This window comes from Alligator sinensis, unplaced genomic scaffold, assembly GCF_000455745.1.
Source record: "Alligator sinensis unplaced genomic scaffold, ASM45574v1 scaffold165_1, whole genome shotgun sequence".
NCBI lineage: Eukaryota > Metazoa > Chordata > Crocodylia > Alligatoridae > Alligator > Alligator sinensis.
The window spans coordinates 2464879-2485019 of NW_005842054.1; the positions used below are offsets into that span (position 1 = coordinate 2464879).

General features: G+C 38.7%; 1 protein-coding gene across 1 annotated transcript in view; it reads left to right on the forward strand.

The window, feature by feature from the left end:
- The window catches only part of KIF18A (kinesin family member 18A), an 83440-nt gene extending 63539 nt beyond the window's left edge, over positions 1 to 19901 (forward strand). Inside the window, exons 14-17 of the mRNA XM_006022926.2 lie at positions 10979 to 11456; positions 12266 to 12370; positions 14603 to 14712; positions 19596 to 19901. Coding sequence (XP_006022988.1) covers positions 10979 to 11456; positions 12266 to 12370; positions 14603 to 14712; positions 19596 to 19735 — 833 coding nt within the window. The 3' untranslated portion in view covers positions 19736 to 19901. The remainder of the gene's footprint in view (positions 1 to 10978; positions 11457 to 12265; positions 12371 to 14602; positions 14713 to 19595) is intronic.
- Positions 19902 to 20141: the final 240 nt, after the last annotated feature.

Genomic DNA, 20141 nt, shown 5'->3' on the forward strand with positions numbered 1-20141 from the left:
ACCAGTTAAATATTGTCAATTGACTATTTCTAACTGGTCAAAGATTGGTCAAATATTATAGGAAGGCTTTCTGTGATTGTAGCAATAAGGTGTATAAATACCATTTTAAAAATTAGCCTTTTAAATTATATCAGTTAACTGTTTGACCAATGGAGGGCTAAGAGTGGAGGACTGTGGGGGGAGAGGGTGCTGTGGAAGCCTGGGGCTCACCGCTGTGAGGCAGCTCCCCACACTGCTGTGGCTGGTGCCCAGGGCCCAGCATTTTGCTGCAGAGTAGCCCCAGGCAGCCTGCAGCTGGGCACTGGGCAGGTGGGTGGTGCAGCATGGGGGAGGCGCATCCCCGGCCATGATTTCTGCCATGTGAGAGTTGGGGAGGGGGGCAGAGCACTTCCTTCTCCACAGTGGCTGGAGGCACAGTGCCCCAGCACAGAGTAAAGGGAGTTTGCCACCGCCGATCCAACCCGTGGGCCATACCACCTTGTAGCCCCTCCTGCTGGAGCATCCCCTACCTGTCCGCCCAGCCATGGGGAACACTGCCACCGTCAAGCAAGGCAACAAGATCAAGAGCAGTTAGTGAGCCAGAGAGGGAGGGATGGAGGCAGGGAGACTCCCAGTAGCCAGCACCCGCTCTGCTTGCCACAGAGCAAGACCCGCCATTGTACCCTTCCCTGCTTCCCCTTCCCCATCTCTCCTCCTCCAGGGAGAAGGCTGGCTCAGCTTGTCTCCACTGCCTCCTCTCCCCACCCAACACTAGCACCTCGATTTACACAGTGCAAACTTCTGGTGGAAGAGACAGGCAGCATGCAAAGGCGAGCTAATTCAAACATTAACTGTAATGCATTAAAAGTGTAAGTATAACTATTGTTTAACCTTTCACATCCCTAATAGCAGCAAGGACAAGCAGGTAGAGCTACTGGAGCTGAAGGGGGATGAGTGCAAGTCATGCCAGCCCAATAGCTTTTAAATCCTCCGTTTTGAATATTTATCTGATTAACTGGAAACTTCCAGATAACACAGACATTTCTTGACTATTTTTCTTTCTAAAATAATTTAGAAGAAACATGTGTGTGTGTATGTGTATAGTATTTCCACTGACCATTTCAGTGTGTTGGTTTCTTTGAATTTGTTTATTAAAAGTAGTTTGAAAGTTTCAAATTGAAACTTCTTTTTTTTTTTTTTTAAGAGGAGTTAACTTTAATTATAAAGAAGTGTGTGACAACACAAAATCTAAAGCTTTTGTATGGAAATTTTATAAAGGGGTGCAAAGAGGAAAAGCAGATGTAAATTCTGAAATTGTGCATATGTAACACACAGACAAAATGATAAAACACCTCTTAAAGTCTTGTGAAATGTGCCCAGCTGTAGTAAGAGAGAGACTCCTTAATAACGATTCCAAGAAGAAGCTGTTTTCTTCTACTTGTACATCAGATGCTTCCTCTGATTGTGCTTTGAACACAGAAGATTCCTCTAATGAAGATAGTATGGTGACAGCAATGGAAGAAAATACTGACACACAGACTGGCTATATTCTATTTCTTTTGCCTTCAAACTCAACTTGTATAAGCAATTTTGACTTCATAGCTTCATCTCAGCAGCCTTCTGTTTCCAAGCCTCCTTCAGCCAGTTCTTGGGAGTCAAATTCTGTGGAATCTCCAGCTTCACAGGAAGCACGAAGTGGATCAAAATCACAATCAAATATTTTAGGATTTTTGCACAGTAGTAATACACAAGAAAAAATGTAAGCTTGGTTGGATGTTAGCTAAAGCTGTATAAGCAAGCAAACTTGCCTTTTCACATAGAAAATCCCTATATGAATCCCTACATTTTTGCCATGCTATATCAAGTGTACACATTACCAGGCAGAAAACAGCTGGCTGAACATCTTGATGAAGCTTTTGGCAAAACGCAAAGGGGAATAAGTGGTATTATTAAAGAGACATCTCATGTGTCCATTATATCAGATGGTTCAAGCTAAATTCAGAATGAAAGTATAATTAAGTTCATGGTAACAACTCCACAACCATTATTATGTAAATTTGTAAGCACTGCAAAACATCAACACGCATAACATTACAGTTTGAAAATGATATTGAACAACTCAGTGCTGAGAGAGTATTTTCAGTTGTAAGTGACAACACCACAAATATGAAGTCCATTTGGAGTACTGTGAAAGAGAAATATCCTCATATTCAGTTCTACAGTTGTGCCCTTGCAACTTTTTGTTCATTATTTTGAAGGTTTATAAACATGCCATTCTCATCACACACAAGAAAAAAATTATCAAGTTTTTCAAAAATAAACATATACCAACTGCTGTGTTCTTACATTGCTAAAAACAACACTGCATACTTTCAACATTGAGCACAACCTGTCCTACATGGTGTGCTTCAGCAAGCAAATGTTTGCCACAACTTCAAGTTTGGAAGAAAGCTTTGCAGTCAGCTGTTGCAGAAGAAAGTGTTTCTAGCATTTGTCCACAAGACATTCAAATTGACGTTGTTGATGAGAATGTCTTCTAGGACAAGAGGATGTCCACACTTTTCTCAATTCTACAACCTGCTGCCCGAGCTGTACAAAATTTGAAAGACAACAAATGTGCACTTGCAGATGTCAGATATGAGTGCACAGACGTTCAGCATCATATCACCAACACTGATAAAGAAGCTCCCTTTAAACATCTGAGAAAAAACAAATAAAAGAAATGATGGAGAAAAGAAAATGCCAATTGATCACTGATGTAAACAATGCAGCTTACCTGTTGGAACCCGATATCAAGGAGAGAAGCTAACAAGTAAAGAGTTTAATGCAGCATGTGAACTAATAATGAACTTGGCCAAGTTTTAAGAAATTTTCTGATGACCAATCTATTTTGGCTGAAATAATTCATTTCAAAGCAAGAAGTGGTATATTCAACAGTAAAGTGATGTGGAATGCAGTCATACCCGTAGAAAAAGGTTAAATTACGTCGTCAAATTGGTGGAAAGGCCTTTGTCCTCCTTGTTCATTAGTGACTGTTTCTGATAGCTCGTTAACATCAAGTGTGGCTTCGGATTCTTAGAAGAAAAATACAGTGAAAAGAATTGAGAGGAGGTCAAGAGGAAGATGACAGACTAACAAAAGAACAGACTGAGTGAAAATATATTTTTTTAATTGTATAATAATGACATTTATTAAATAGTTTTTTATACTTGTATTTTGACAAAAAATATGTGTTTAATTTATGGGGAGTTAATTTTTATAGATTTTTTTACATAATTTTTTAATGTTTTTGATACAATTCTTAATAAAAAACTGCTTTGTGTTTTAATTTTCTGTAAAAGACTTAATTGTGAAATGCATTTTTCAACATTATATAAGAAATTACTGCTTTTTAATTTAAAACAAATATATATTATTTAACCAGTCAAGTGACCAAACATTATTTGATTGATCGAATACCTAACCCTAATCTGACTGTATTTAGCCATTGTAATTGTTCAGAACCACTGTCATTTAGACTTGTATTTCCCATGATATATTTTATACAAAAAAATGTAGTGTACCAAAGAACAGTAACTTGATAGCTGATATTAAGAAGTATTTATGTATTAAGTGTCCTTATAACTCTTAGAAGATGCTTCCTCTTGCTGCTGTTCAACTTGAATACTGTCCAAGAGGAAATATAATAGAACCATTTTAAGGAATGATTGTTAAGTGGCTTTCTGCTATTAGCACCATGTTACTTCCAACAGAAGAAGGTTTTGCTTCATAAAGTATTTTATAATTGTGGTTGTGGTACAAGAAAATAACCTTTTTCATTCTCTCGCTTGCTGAAGTACGTATGGAGAAATTAGAAGAATATGTACATGCTAAAAAGTGTGTGTCCACCCACACACCACTCAAGTCACAGGTAAATAGTGAGTATATCAAGGGAAAATGTTGCCTGAAGTTGCATCATAAAAATATTGCAGTTAATGAAATAAATTCCAGAATGACTTTCATCCCTGTACTCTAAGTCTGAAGTTATATCTCTCCCTGAACAGATGTTATTATAAAAAGTAAGGATATAAAAATAGCCTTGTGCCATAGAGCAGACTTTCACAAGTGTAGTTGGAGTAGAGATTCCAGGTAGAATGTTTATAGAAAATATGCTAGTTCAGAACCACTAGGGAAAAGTAGTTTTCATTCTGAATGAACGTGTTCAAACGGTGTGTTTAAAAATTTAAACTCTGTCATTTCAATATATGATTCTTCAGAAACCTTGTTTTTAACATGTATACACTGCCACATGTTCTGCTGGTCAAGCTCCTGTTGCTGGATTGGGCTCTGGTACACTGGATCCATGTGTACTAAACTTCCCTGCTCTCAACAGAATTACAACACTGTTTACCTTTGCCTTCTGTTTACCACACTTTTTACCACACTCTTTTGATGCAGAATTTCTTCATGCAAAAAGGGTCCCTCTGATATAGTTACCCTAGGCCAGGAGTGTAAAACTCACCTGGTCCCACAGGCCAGATGAGAGGTACAGGGCTGGATTGGACCTGCAGACGTGTCCCATGCACTGCATGCAGCATGCGTCACAATGCAGCACACTCACCTTGGATTGGCCCCACACACAGCCCTCATGGTGGGCCCTGAGTGCACTGCACCTGGCCCTGCATGCAGCACGTTTCAAATTGGCCCCATCTTCAGGGACACAGCTTCATGAACGTATCTAAACAAAATTGTCTTCCATTAACATGAGAAATGCTAACTAATTTATCATGTCAGTTTAAATGAGGATATGTGATGTGCATAAAAAGTAATAAACCAGATTCCCTCTCAGTTTCCTCTACCAGAATTTTAATATTATAAAAGCTTTAATCTGTCTGTCTGTCCATAATGCTTTATTTGCACGCTGATTGGCTGACTGAAACAACCAATCAGAGTGTGAATACAGCGTTGGGACAGGAGTTAGAGGCATGGCGGAGTGCCACCATGAGGGCGAGGACACAGGGAACGGAGTGGGGGAGGCCACTGGAGGCCCCCCCCCTTGCTCCTTGGAAGTGGTGGCAAGGGGAGGGGATGCAGAGTCAGGACGCTAAGGGGCGGGGGGAGGTCACCAGTGCTGGCCTCAGCCTGCCCCTCCCTCCTTCTATTGTTGCCGCCTGCAGGGCCAACACCATGGCACTGGGGGGAGAAGCAGTCCTGATGGGGGGAGGAGTGGGCCCGCCACAGTGGTGGGGGGGGGAGAATGGACCCGGCCCAACGCAGCGGCATTGGAGGAGGGGAGGAGTGTGCCTGGACCCAATGCGGGAGGGGAGAAGCAGGTCCAAGGGTGGGGGGAGAAGACAGCCCACCGTGATGATGGGGGAAAGGGGAGGAGCAGGCTTCCTCCCCCCACTCCCCTTGGGCCTGGGTCTACTTCATCCCCACATTGGCCCCAAGCCCACTCTTCCTGTCCCAGCACTGCGGCAGGCCGGCTTCTCCCCTCCCTTGGGCCCTGTCCTCCCCCACATCAGGCCAGGGCCCACTCTTCCCCTCCCCCCACTACCACAGCAGGGAAGGGGGGAGCAGGCCCAGAGGGGGGGACACAGGGCTATGTCCCTGCCCACTCTCCCCCATCCCCTCCCTTTCCCCAGTCATTCTTGATGGGCAATTGGATAGTACTAGATTATTTTTAGATTTAGTGCAGAATCTTTTGAGGAATCCAAGATCCCCTTTGCCTCTTTCTGGCTCTTTCTTTTTCTGTGGGACCTCTCTCTGTCCTAGTCCATTTCCTTTGCCCTAGCCCTTCCTTTTCTACATTAAAGTTGAGTCTTCTCAATACTACATTTGTTTCTCTTATTTTCTGTCAAAAGCTTCCTCTCCTGTTCTGAATCCCTCAAGTTTATATTTGCACTGAGCAGTACCTATCTCTGTTTTGTTGGAAATATTTTTGCTTTAAAAGAATTTAGAAGAACAACATATACAATCTTTGGCCAACTAATTGTTCCAAGCTGTTTGCACCTGAATAGGCAACTACTCATTAAGGCTTAAAAATCACCAGTGTCCCAGTTGAGCGTATTGGAGATACCATGCTCACTATATGGTGGGTTCTATACACACTGAGGCATTTCATGATGTAACATTTTCTATAGCATGAGCTAGAGTAAATTAATTATAACTAGATATATTCTTCAAATTGTCACAATTACATATTGAAAGATTCATCAACAACTTGCATTGAACTGAGTAAACTGCTATTTAAAAATGAGCAAACAGACTTCAGTCTTAGCAACACAATACTCCCATTATCAGCCAGCTGTACCAAAATAAGACGTGCACTATAAAGTATCATAACTGTAAAAAATGTTTAATGAAGACATGTGGTAACCTCTGGGGTTGCTGAGAGCCATGTAACTGAGTCTTTCCAAAGAAAAGACCTGCATTCATTGTTATACTTTTTTTTACTTTAGTACTTAGGTTTCAACTGCAGTTTTCTCATTTGTGAACTTTCTATTTTTTAGTTAATGATATTCTAAGATTCTCATTTTCTAGCCATGCTAATGCTAATACAGAGTACTGTGTGCAGAAATGTCTCCTTTGAAAATCTTTGCAGTAAATTGTTCTTTATTCAAATTAATGTCCCTATATATTTTCCCAAACAGGCAAGCTGTCACTGTACTTATATTTCCAGAACACAACCAAATACCTTCCAGTAGTGCTTGATCTTAATCCGCAGGAGGAAAGTTCTCCATGAGATAGTGTTGCAGAGAACATCAAAGTTCTTACCTTAAAGCATCCCATGCTATGCTCAACCCAAAGAGAAGTTGATAGCACTTTACAAATACAATGACAGTCTTCATGGGCTTGTCTAAACAGCAAAAATCCCATTTTATCTAGATTGCCAAGAGTAAACAAGTAACCAGAGAATCTCCCTGGTGTTGCATGCCTGGCAATTTCAAGGAAAACTTACTAGACTGTTGAGATGAGATGAAGTGGAAGTGCACCTGTATGTTGGGGGAGTCTTAGTTAAGGAGAAAAAAACAGAGTCTTGGACTAGCAGACCCTGAAATTCTGAAAACTAAGTAAAGAACTAGGGCTTATCCCTAAAAAGGGTATGCTCCCTGAAAGACTGCATATAAGTCAAGGTATATGCCCTGCATTGCTGAGATGGTTTCTATTCAGTTGAACACTATGGGGAACATGATGTTCTTTGTAGCAACAGTTGCTATAAAAGGCATGTTTCCCTTGAGCTCAATTGCAATAGGATTTGAACGGATCTCCCTGTCTATCAATCCCAGTTGCTTTGTTTTCCAGCTACCATTTGTCCACAGAAAAGTCCATTATAGTCCTTCTTGCACACCACAGTTAGAAAGCCACCAGTAAAAGAGAATCCACTGTGCGCCACAGGGAGTTTAGGAAATTTACCAATTTAGAATATACTAGATAAAATGTACCCATGTGATCCCAGGAAGTAGATCATCCCCCCTCATACTCAGCCTTGGCAGAATTTTTTTTTTTTTTTTTTAATTTTGATTGCTAAAATCAATGTTTATTTTTAAGGGTATAGGTTGTAGCCATGTTCATCTAAGGACATAGGCAGACAAGGTTCTTTGGGTGAATCTGATATATTTTATTAGACCAACTGAAATAGTTGGAAAAAAAATTCTTAGTTCTGCCTGTCTTGCATGCATACCAGCCCAGCCTCTGGCTTCTTTAGTATTCATTCCATCCAGGAAGAGCACACACCAACTGCAGAGGCTTCCTCAGCCTGACAAAGGGTTTTTATACCTGAAAGGTTGCTAAGAAATTTTTTTTCCAACTATTTAAGTTGGTCTAATAAAAGATCATAGTATCATAGTACTTACAGTTGGAAGGGACCTAAACATCATCAGGTCCGGCCCCCTGAAGACATCGGATTCACCCAAAGAATCTTGTTTGTTTGCTTTTAAGCATTTCTTTTTTTTTTTTTTTTAATCAATTTTTATCAGTTTAAATGTTCAGGATTGCATGAAATTAGAGATGTGGGGGCCAGACAATTTAGTAGTAACAGTGTACTGTTAAAATCATTATAAAATCACATGTTAAAATATAAAAAGTAAATATCTTGCATATCTGATAACACAGGGGCTGGTCCAGGTTTGGCAGGAGTTGACCCCTGCCCCAATCATGCAAGGGCCAGGCCAGGTATGGCAGGATTTTAGTGCCTGATCCCCAGCTGGGACATGGGCAGAGAGAGCAGGTGGCAGCACTGGGTTCCTGGCTGCCAAAAGCCCTGCCCCTCAAATCCTGCCTACCAGCACAACTCCCAGTGACTGCACAAGCCACTGCCATAGGAGCAGTGTGCAAGCAGCACAGCCAGGACTCCTTGCATGCTGCCTGCAGTGGCTTCCGTGTGTGTGTGGTGCTCTCTGCCCCACATTTCCTTATCCCTTTCCCAGATTTTTTTTTAATGTCCCCTTTCTATAGTTTTTGGTGACTACCAACAGAAATGATTTTCTTTCAGTCTGTGAGTGTCAGGTGAAATAATTTATCATTGCTTATCAATAAAAATTTCAACCTGCCAAACCTACCCATACTACAGTGAAAGGCAAGAAAACCCAGCGGCCAATCTAACCTGGCAGAAAATTTCTTCTTGACCCTAAATATGGCCATCTTATTGACCTTGAAAACCCACCTGTGGAGGTACCTAAGAGGCTTCTCAGTATCATTAACCAGTACCTATTAATCAGTACCCATACCACTCTCACCTCTTGGACAGGAGCTTTATCTGTGTAGATGGATAAGAAAACCAACATTGTAAGAGATGTTCTTTGGAAAGAATCTGAAAACAGGGATTCTGAGAGAATTTAAAACTTTGCCTGTTTAACTGATGCTTTTATAACCGTCTTTGTGGAGATACCAGAAATAAAAGTCATCTCACTAACCACACCTTAGTAAAAGGATACACTAATTTTATTTTAACTAGTTCGTTGATATGAATTGTATTCTACTGCTAAGTAGACTTCTTTTTAAAGGCCTAGGGTTTTTACTAGTGGTTTATAGTTGCACTACATAAAATTCCTGAAATCTGCTTATTATTAATGTACTGCATATTAAACATTACTTATTGTGATGAAATTCAAAAATTATTAATGTTGTCAATACTTCTGTGTTCTCTACCTATCTAGTTTATGGTTTAAATGTTTGTATTCATGGTTAATTTAAAAGTGGTTTCAGTGCTTCTAAAATTTGACTCGCTCAACAAAATGTTTATCTATCCAGACTTCATTTTTAGTCACTCAGGACATTAGCAAAATCCCAATGTCTTACAGTAAACAAACTTTCTGAAACCAGAACCTCCTTGTCATAATATATCAACAGACAGAACACTAAACACTCACAGCTTTTTCCTGAAACAAAAATTTTCAGATGCATATAAGCTGCAGAAAAGCTTTCTAAATTAATATTTAAAAATGTGTCCTAAAATGTTTAGTGGATAGTTGTTTCAAAGACTAAAACTGGATTAACTGAATAAAGCTTATTGTTAGAGTTCAGAATATAAACTGTCCAAAAACCTTTAAATGGCAGTGCTAATCCTAGTGCTTAGTTGTGATGGGCAGAGAGAAAATAGTTGGAATAAAAAAAAATAATTGGTGTTATTTAACTGCATCTTACATAAAATGAGAAACTAGACGTGGCAGCAAACAATACCAGTAATTAGCATGGTAGGTGATGTTTGCAGGAGCATCTATTGAAAGCAGTTTATAAACAAATGAACTGAGTCCCTTTCCTATTTTATATCAATGACCTTTGAGGAAAAATTGCTCTTTGCCACAGTCCAACTATAAAAGATAAATGGGGAAATGTATTTTTTTCAAAGGTGATTCTGATTAATTCTGTATGTTTAAAAACAAAAATCCCACAACTGTGAAGCAAAACATAACAATGATTGCCACCATTGCCCTCCCCAGTGATACCCCCCAAAAAGTATTGTGAATAACTTTAATTATGGCTAAGCAATAGTGTTAAACTAAAATGAGTAAACAAAAACTGTACTCTTTGGGCTTGTATTTATTGATTGTGTACTGTGTAATTCTCTAACAAAAGTTATTTTGGTAAACTTGTTAAAAATTATTGTACCATCACACTTTTGGAGCTGCTGAAAGTCATAGCTTTGTATGTATGTGTTTGAGAGAACTAAAGTTGAGGAATGCTTCAATATATATATTCAACATTAACTTTTTTCTAAATTTTCCATGCAATTTTTCTCTTACTTGCTGATGCAAGTTTATTTGCATCTAAATGAATACAGCAGTTTAACATCCCAAATTTATTCCTGAACAATCTTCTCGCCACAACTTGTAAACCTGTGTTCCTTTTACAACTCAATATCCATTTGTTAATTAGAAATAAGTAGGTAGAACAGAAAGGAAATGCCAAGCAAGACTGCAAATTAAAGTGAAGCCAGTCCCGTTATAGGTCTAATTTTAAATAATTTTGTTTCATCTCTATAAGAATTAGCTTCAGCTTGTAATGGGAGAATTGTATGACTTGCGTTATAAATTATCCAGGTACTTTAAATGCTCTTGGATAGATTCTTCTACCTTCTCTTCACTCACTGGTGTTTTTTTAACAATGCAATAATTGTCATAAAATTCCGTACAAGTAATATGTATTTCAGTGTGGATGTAATCAACAATGTCCTCCATGGTGCTATATACTTTCTTTGTCATTTTAAAGGCATTTTAGTAGACATTTAGGATTGGGGGGTTGTCTTATCTATTTATGTATTTTACTATTATTCCAATGTTTATACAAATACTGATGCAATAGAAATAATTTACTTTACATGTCGATTTGTTCATGTAACACCTTATTTCTAGCAACTTTTTCCCTGCTTGAGAATATATTTTTGGTAGAGCAGGCAGAGGGAACAAAATGATATTGATTTCACTACTTAAAAAAAAGTAGTGAAAAGTAGTGGGGGGAAAGTTATTCTTCGATGAACAGTTTTTAGATAAACCTAACCAGCATTAATTGTGTTAAACAGGTACATCTCCAGAAGTGAAGAATAATGTGCAACTTGCAACAGAATGTGTAGGCCCTCTACAAAAAAGAACAAGGCGGAAGCTAATGGATTCTCCGACCACATCTCAAAGCCCTAAAGCATCCCAACAGTCTAGCCTTAATCAGCTGGAGGATTCTCTCAGCAAGGAGATTCGTCCTATTGTATATACACCAGAAGCTTGCAGAAAACTTGAGCAAAACCCCTGCACGTGGACTATAGTAAAGCAGTCATTACAGGTACCAGGTGCCAGGAAAAAGAACACATGTAATGCTGAAGACGTTAATGTTCCTTTGAAAAGAGTATGTAACATGAATTCTACATTTCACGTATCCGAATGTGAAGAAGTGGACATGAACTCAACAGTAACTCTCTATAGAGGCACAACTGAAATAAATGATGCTTCTACTATGCTGTCTGAAAAGGAGTCACAGTCATGCAGTAATAGCAGTGTTTTGCAAAGGTATATTCTGTTCATGGGCACAAGGCTGGACAGATCTGTGGCTAGGAAGGTTTATTTTGGTTGATCCTGCCTTGAGCAGAGGGCTGGACTAGATGATCGCATGAAGTCCCTTCCAGCCCTACTTTTCTGTGATTCTATGACCTTCTTTTTACCTTTTCCTCTTTTTCTAGCCATTTTAAATTTTCTTTTAATGCAGTTAGTCCATTTTAGTTATGTTGATTTTATTTCTAACAGTAAACGAAGGAGGTTGATAGTTAAGAATTCTCAGTATTATATTAGTCTTAATTCTGCTGTTCTTGCAGTCAAACAGCACTTCAGTGGAAGCAGAGCTAGGCAATACTTGATGCTTCTTAAAATCTCCACCTATATTGGCAAGACATTAAAACAAAATGCAAAATAAGTTTATTGTGCCACTTAGTATCAACAGATGGTATAGTTCAAGAGAGAGAAAATAATTACTGAATTCTATTCCTTGTTCTTTTGTGTAGACAATCAAGATTCTCAATTTCTCTGAGCCTAGGGTCTCCAATCTATAAAAGGCAAAAAATATTTTTCTTCCTCTAAAACGTTTCATTATATCCTAATGAAAACTTCCAACTAAATATTGACTGCTAGTATTAGAATACAATATTTGGGCTTTCAAAAGAAAAGATTTAGTCTTTATATTTAATATATATATTTTTCTAATAAAAAAACAGACCATATAGATTTGTCTATTGTACTACCCAGGTGATTTTTCAACTGTGGGGGGAGCAGCATTTATTTTACCTATGGTATATTTTTCATAATATATCTTATTTTAATTTCAGACTTGGTCTCCCTTCATTGCTAAAAAGAAATCCTGGTCCAATACATGAAAAGCCATCATACATGGCAATGACTTCTGCCGCAGAAAGAAAAAGAAAGTTATTAAGGTATTGTTTAAAACGGTCTCTTGTACTATCTACTGGCTTTCACCTCAATTGTGATGTTACATTTTTCCAATTGTAAAAAAGTTGTTATCAAGTTATCTGTATCCAGAGGGATTAATATGATCCAAAAATATTTTATAACTCTGATTAAATATTACTCTTACCGGTTTACATGGAATATTTTCTAAGACATTTTATGTGCTTTTTTGTTTAGTTTCAGTAGAACCAGAAAATACAAACTAAAGTTTTATTGTCTATGACTCCTTTGTCCTGTATGTGGGAAGATGACTTCTGATTTAAAAGGAGCAATTCAGTCATTAATTTGAAAATCAACTTGCTCTGAGAAGTTTGTACCTGCTGTTCCAGAAAACACTGAAAACTACTGTTACCTACAAGATGTGTATTTGACAGCACTCCTATTATCTAATAGTTATCATATATTCAACTTATTATATAATAGTTATCATATATTCAAACTCATGGACTCCTGTAAGAGGAGGTCTTGGGTATTGCTCCTCCTGCCTTGGGCGGGTTGAGAGTGCTGCTATATGCACAGGCTGCTCACGTAGGTATGAGTGGTGGCACCTGTGTGTGCATATGGTGCCCCCCTGACCACAGAATCCTGGGCAGTCAACCACCCATAAGGCCAGCTTTGGTTAAGCCAAACAAATCAGCCAACCACTGGCATTTCATCAAAACCATATGACATTCTTAAGGAAAAATAACTGGATATCTCAGAGTACAAATATGGCTCTGTTCTCTACAGAATTGCTCACTAAATCCTATGGTTAAGAGGCTAATGCTAGCAATGTACAGAATAACCCTTTCTTGTTTCCAAATCATTATTTCCTTAACTTAGACATAAGTACTATAGCAATAAAAGCTACAGTGAAACAGAAGTGCTCCGGTGTCTTCTGCTCTAAACACTACTCATCCACACCCAAAAATACTCACCCTTTTCCACATCTCCTATGCCAGGATAACTCTAAAGGAATCCCTAGACCCTTGTTCTATCTGACCACAATGGTTGCTCTCATTCCTGAAATCAAATCAGACATCCTCTTCCCTCACCACTCTTTTTTTCTCTCTCTGTAGGGCGTACAGGGAGAAAAGAAACCAAGACCTCAGTTTATGTGTATGGAATAAGTAATGCTTCTTATTTTTCAGCCAGTTTACCCTCTCTTCATTCCAACTTCAAACCACAAAATCTAAACCTTAGCCATAGCTCCCCTTCACTCTCCCTACCTAAGCTTGGTCACTAGTTATTCCTAGTACCAGGGAAGACTGTCCTACTGAAAAATCTGTTGCTCTCCCACTCCAGTGTAGCTGCAGTGGGGAAAAGGCCTTGGTAATGATAGAAAAAGAGGTCAGAGCTTTAGTCATTTTTCCTAGTTCATGCGAGTAGACCAGTGGTCCGCAAGTTTTCAGAGACATGAGTAAGACCAACCCAGCTCCATACACCCTTATACCTGCCCTTCTAGCTGCAACATGGGTATAGCTCCCATTCTCCTGGCCCCCAAACCCAATGCAGATTCTCACCAAGTAGTCCTGGCACTTGTTCATCCCTGCTGCCAACCCCCAATTCCATGGGGACCCCCAGCTCTGTGGGCCAGACCCAAACCACAAGCCACATGTTATTGACCTGTGAAGTAGACCATAAGTTTTTTAATAAGAGCAGTATGTTTAAACTGGAGTGCTACAAAATTATGTTAGAAAAACAAGAAATATAAGGACATTTTGATTTGTGGGATTTTTATTTTATTTTTATTCCCTTTTGATAGGATGGCTATCTTGTAAAATGGAATAGTGAAGGACGAACAAGATAAGTGGTGGGAGTGTGAGGTCACCGATAACTTAATCATGTTCACTGCAGCTCATTTTTATTCTTTAAATCTCTGTTAAAATGTTATAAAAATACAGAGGTTTTCTTCTAGTAAATTCATATCTATCATCACTTTCTAACCATTTAGCTGTTTCTGCAGTTTAGCTGTGAAGTGATTGCCACTCCCTCTATCCACCCCCACTAATTATGCAAAAGAAAAAAAAAGAAAAAGTTGAAATTAATATTTGGGGTCACCAGAAAGAGTACTGAGTTTATTTGCTTTCTTTTTTATGAACCAGCTAATACTAGATAATGCCATGTAATGCATTTTTAGAATGTAAGTTCTGAACTACCAAAATACAGTGAGTAGACTAAAAACAAACTCTCTGCCTTCCTCCCTCCTCCTCCCCAAGTTCTACATCAAACACTGGATTAAGTAGCCAGCAAGAGCCTGTATCTGCAAAACGTATTCGACAGGACATCTTGTTAAGTCATAAACCTCTACGAGTGCTCAAAACAGCAGGTAAGCGCTAAAACTACAACGTATCATGTTGGAACTGGAGTTTGTGACTGGGTGCTTGTGTAGGAGGTCCAAGATTAAGGTCTGACGCTTACAATTTGTCAGTTTCATGGTGTGTTGCTGTGATCTGTCAGCTAAACAGTTTGCTAAAAATGGCATGTCCAATCTTTTAAAAAAAAAAATTCTGAATGGGTCAAGTTAGCTCTTTGTTTCAGTTAGATTTGATCCATGTTTAAATACTTTAATCACACAATGTCTCCTTCACCTTAAAATGTAACACTGATTATATTTCTAATAGAGATTTATTAGATTAAATTGTACATCATTTGGGAGAATATAGCAATGGAGTTGAGAAAATAAAATTTGCAAGCAGTATGTAGGGATTCTTCTGCTCCTGACATATACTTACAATTTTGTGGCTAGTGTTTCCAGTAGGTTCCCTAAAAGATCATAATTATGTGGTTTTAAGAAATTTACCTCCAAGAAGCAGAAAACTTTTATTTTAACAAATTCCACAACTGAAGTAAAAATGCATGAAAACCATTTGCCCACATCCTTTCAAAAATTGTGGCATTATTAGTTATCAGTAATAGTTTCAGTGAGTGCACAGTATAGCAGGTAACATATTTTAGATTACTGTTAACTGCAAATCCACTTAGTCTTACACAAAGGGTGAATTGAATAAATTTTTGCTTAAAGAAATCTATGACAAATCATGCTCAAATGTATGGCTTTTTTCTATTAATACGTCTATTTTCTACATCGGTATTTCTTTCTGTTTTTGCTTAATTGCGTTTGTTTGGTATTGAGAGGAACAGCTCACAGTTGTATATTTTAAATGTCCTTTTTGCAGTTAACTATTTCTTCCTTGTTAATTATCTCCTTAATGTTTTTGCCTTGAACACATGCTGAAAGCAAGATTTAAAAGTAAAATTACAAAAATCTTAACTTTAATACTAAATTGCTTTCTGCAGATTTTTACTCTTTCCTACCCAAGTGCCCCACCCCGACCTCCCCATGTTTTTGTTTTGGCTCTCCCCCTTGTCTCCATAGTTTATTCTTGATTTTTATGCCCTTTTTTATACTAATATTTGCTCCTGGGGCAGTCTTCAAATATTTGAGTATTCCTCTTCTTTGTACATAGTCATCATTCTTCATTTTTTTTCCAAATTTGTGAAGACCAGTTATTCTATGAAGAATTTCACCCATAGCAGCCATAACTAGAACAGATTCAGACATTTTGTAAAAGTTTTCGTCAAAAAAAAATACTTCTTTGAAGTCAAGGAATTTTGAGGTCAACATGATTTTATTAATGTTCAAGTTTCTGAGCTCTACATTGGACCCTACTCTAACTTTCAGAAAAAGAGATCTTTAAATAAATAAACCATCATGACTTTTTCAATTAAAAACTGGACTTTTTGATACTTATGTGCTCTAAAGTTTTTCTTATTGTTTCACAGTCTTCAGAAGTTCTGGCAAAATGGAATTATTAGTCTCACTCGAGCTCCAACTATAACCCCACCCTGTCAATCCTATAACATCTTATACAGTGTGGCACATTGTTGTCTGGACTTCAGCTTTATGTTTATCTGTAGAGAACAACCGTGTGTTAGCAAAGCTGTCCTTTTACTTGGAAGTGGAATCAGAAATTAAGTTTTATCATACATTTGTTTTAACAGTGCATACAGAACTAAAACAAAGCAACCAGTATGGCTGCATACAGACATTCAGAGAGATTAGGGAGAGGTTAGTTCACATTAAAAATGGCCACCCAATCTAACTTAGTTTGCCCAGGTGCAGACCTTATGCTACATAGGTGGAGCTATGTGTGGACTATACAAAAGTTCAAGACAGTTAGATCTGTCTAGAAATAGCCACCCAATCTAAGTTGAGTGTGTACCTCTGAGGTAGTCTAACTTAACTCAGGTCCAACAAAACCAGATCCTTCTGGACCTAAATGATCTTCTATATAGTTCCCAGCACAGCCCTAGGGAAAGCCCAGCTGCTGGTCCACCAAACCCCCATATGGACAAGTGCAAGATACTGCTCCTGAGGAGGAAGAACCAACAGCATACCTACAGGCTGGGGAACTCCCTTCTTGTCAGCGCAGAGGCAGCAAAGGATCTTGGAGTCACTTGATTCCAAGATGAACATGGGCCGCCAATGTGGGGACGCAGTAAGAAAGGCTAACCATACCTTGTCATGCATCCAAAGATGTATCACAAGCAGGTCCAAGGAGGTGATCCTCCCCTTCTATGTGACATTGGTCAGGCCACAGTTGGAGTACTGTGTCCAGTTCTGGGCGCCGCACTTCAGGAGGGATGTGGATAGCATCAAGAGGGTCCAGAGGAGAGCCATTCGCATGATCAGGGGCCAACACGGTAGGCCCTATGAGGACAGGCTACAGGACCTGAACCTGTTCAGCCTCCACAAAAGAAGGCTGAGAGGGGATCTGGTGGCCGCATACAAACTTGCCAAGGGGGACCAGCAGGCAATGGGAGAGTCCCTGTTCCTCCGTGCACTCCCAGGAATAACCAGGAATAACGGCCATAAACTGACTGAGAGTAGATTCAGGCTAGACGTCAGGAGGCACTACTTCACAGTCAGAGCGACTAGGAGCTGGAACCAACTTCCAAGGGAAGTAGTGTGTGTCTAGTGGGTTATGGAATAGAGAAGATCCCACACAACTTACTGATTCATTTGATGCACTGGCTGGGGAAATCTTTCAAACAATTACAACTAACTATATAATTTGACCCAGAAAAGTTATTACTATATTATACTTACAATCCTAGAATTCTGAGAAGCCAAACACCTAAGTATGGTTTCATTCCTCAGTAGTACAGTTTAATGGGCTGGCCTTAGCAGTGATAGGAACAAGTCTCCTTCCTTCGGTCCCACTCAGGTGCTCCGTGGCTTCAGCGTGAACTAAAAAATTTGTTTTCACGGAGAGGGTGGTTCATGTGATCAGTCTGATCCAGCCTACACTTGCAATTCTTCCTTCGTTATTCTGCAAGTGAGGTTACCTCCAAATTGGGACTGTAGGTTACAGTTTTTATTGGGTGAGTTGCCATCTTGGGCCCCTCCTACACAAACCTGTCACTACTCCCAAATTTGGGCTCGGATCTTACTCAACAGATTTTTTTGCTAGGTGGTCAGTTTGTCTTCCGCAACAGAATTTGTCCACTGACTATTTAGTTTATCTTAAATTTTGCTTTGGAAGATTTTCCATACTACTGCGGTGACCTTTCTTTTACAAACCCCTTTCAAAAGGCTTCTAGGGTTTTGATCTCTCGGAATATTTGCTTAAGCATCGTTTTTCTGGTCCTTAGGTTAACTTGTTAAAGGCCTTTAGAGATAAGATCGAGGAGCCAAGACCTTAAGCACATTTGTTGTAAGGCCAGGTAAAACAATGAACCTAGATAAGATGAACCTCACCCTTTTGTCTAAACTGGCTAATGGGCAACTATTACAAGCATTCAAACTATTACATTCAATATGACATGGTGCTCGCCCCTACCCTTGGGGTCTTCAAAAGGAGTCTAGACAATCAGCTAGCTGGGGTCGTTTGATCCCAGCATCCTTTTCTGCCCATGGCAGGGGGTCAGACTTGATGATCTGCTTAGGTTGCTTCTGACCCTACCAACTATGAAAACTCTGGGCTAGATTCTGTAGGAGCTGATCTCAAGCAAAGCTCAGGAGCAGGGTGGGGAAATGAGCATAACTTTAAGCCAGCTATGTAGAAGAAGTTTTCCACCACAGGTACTCCCCTCCATCCAGCCACTCCCCTATTCCCTAGTTTCTTCTAGTGGTGGGATGGTTCCCTTAGTAGCTTAGACCAGATTCACTCTATTCTCTCCGGGTTTATGGCATGCTTTAGTCATATGCCTTTTCCCACAGGCAGAGCATAGTATGTAAGCTCTCATTACCCAGGGATTCCCTTTATGCAAGGGGAGCTTGCTGGGAGCAGTCAAAACTGATGTTAGTGTCTATTCATGAAAAAGCAAGGCAATTTTACTACTTTTGGGGAAATGTAAATCTGAGACTAGAGAAAACCATTCTCCTAAATACAATTGACCAGAGGAGTATTTTGTAATCTACAATTTCTCCTGCAATTTTATAGTATGGTGAAAACACTTCTGTATAATTAGTACTGTGTACAGTGTATCTCCATGTTAATTGCAACTATTAAATGTTGGGTAATAAGGGTTATCAACATCAATTACTATAATTGCAATATTAAGGAAACATGTAAATAACTATTCAGTTTAGTCACCACAAATGATTAAACATCCTGAAAAGCTTAAAAGAGAGAGAGAGTGTAATCCCAAATAAGCTTAAGTAACCACCTTTCAAGCAGCTAAAGAATACACATTCCAGGTGTATCATGTACTTAATGAACAGTACATCATTGTTGGCACAAAAAAGAGTTCAGCTTTGAACAAAAAAAAACGTTTTCAAAAAGCCACATTTGTAGGAAAGAATCAGGTGATGACTAGTACCTAGCACCTGCAGCTCTTCTTTTTTTAAATTGAGTAAATCATATTTCTTTAATTATTGTATTTGTAATGTTTTCAAATTTAGTAAAGAATAGAGCAACGTGTGTGTAACTATGTGTACATTACTTTTTCCTTTTAATAACCACTCTGCCTCTGCAACTAGTTTTGTACTTTTCATTACTTACTCAGCAGAGTAAATCCCTTCTCATTTGGGAGGGGGGGTGTGTGTGCGTGCGTGCATACACATAAAATGAAATGCTAGATTCTGATGCACAGAAAGGACAGTAGAACCTGTTTACTTCCTTAATATGTAACAAATTAAATACATAATATTTATGTTTTGTAAATTGAGTATCCTTTTTTTAATGTTACATCTTTTTTCATCAGCTCTTAGGAAGAAAAGCCAGAAACAAGAACAAGATGTGCAAAGAAACCTTGTTAGAAGTCTTTCTGAAGGAAATGTTGCATTGGGTGTGAAATCAAGGACATCAAAAAAACTTTTAATTCAAGTTTGTAAGAAAAAATAAGGTTTAACTTGTCCTTATTTCAAGCAAGCTTGGAGCATGAGAGAACAGGGTGACTTTCACTATCCTCTCCTGCAGGATTTCTTGGGTTTTTTAAAAAAAGAAAGACTTATCAAGTCATTTCTGTCCCTGCAATGCATTTGTTTTAGAATAACCACTTACCTCTCCAGTGAGGACATGAAAATATTTTACTTTCTCTTATACATTTTTAAAAACTTTTTAAAAGATGCGTTTTGGCTTCCTGACAAAGCTTTCAGACACTAACCATGTTTTAAATGAACAAAACATGTAATTGGGCTTTAGAAAAAGTGCATAGTATAGTATATTTATTTTTAAATTACTTTTTTTCCTGTCCTGGTATATAGGCAACGGATTAATGTCTTGCGTTGCTTTAAACCTTTTAGGAACA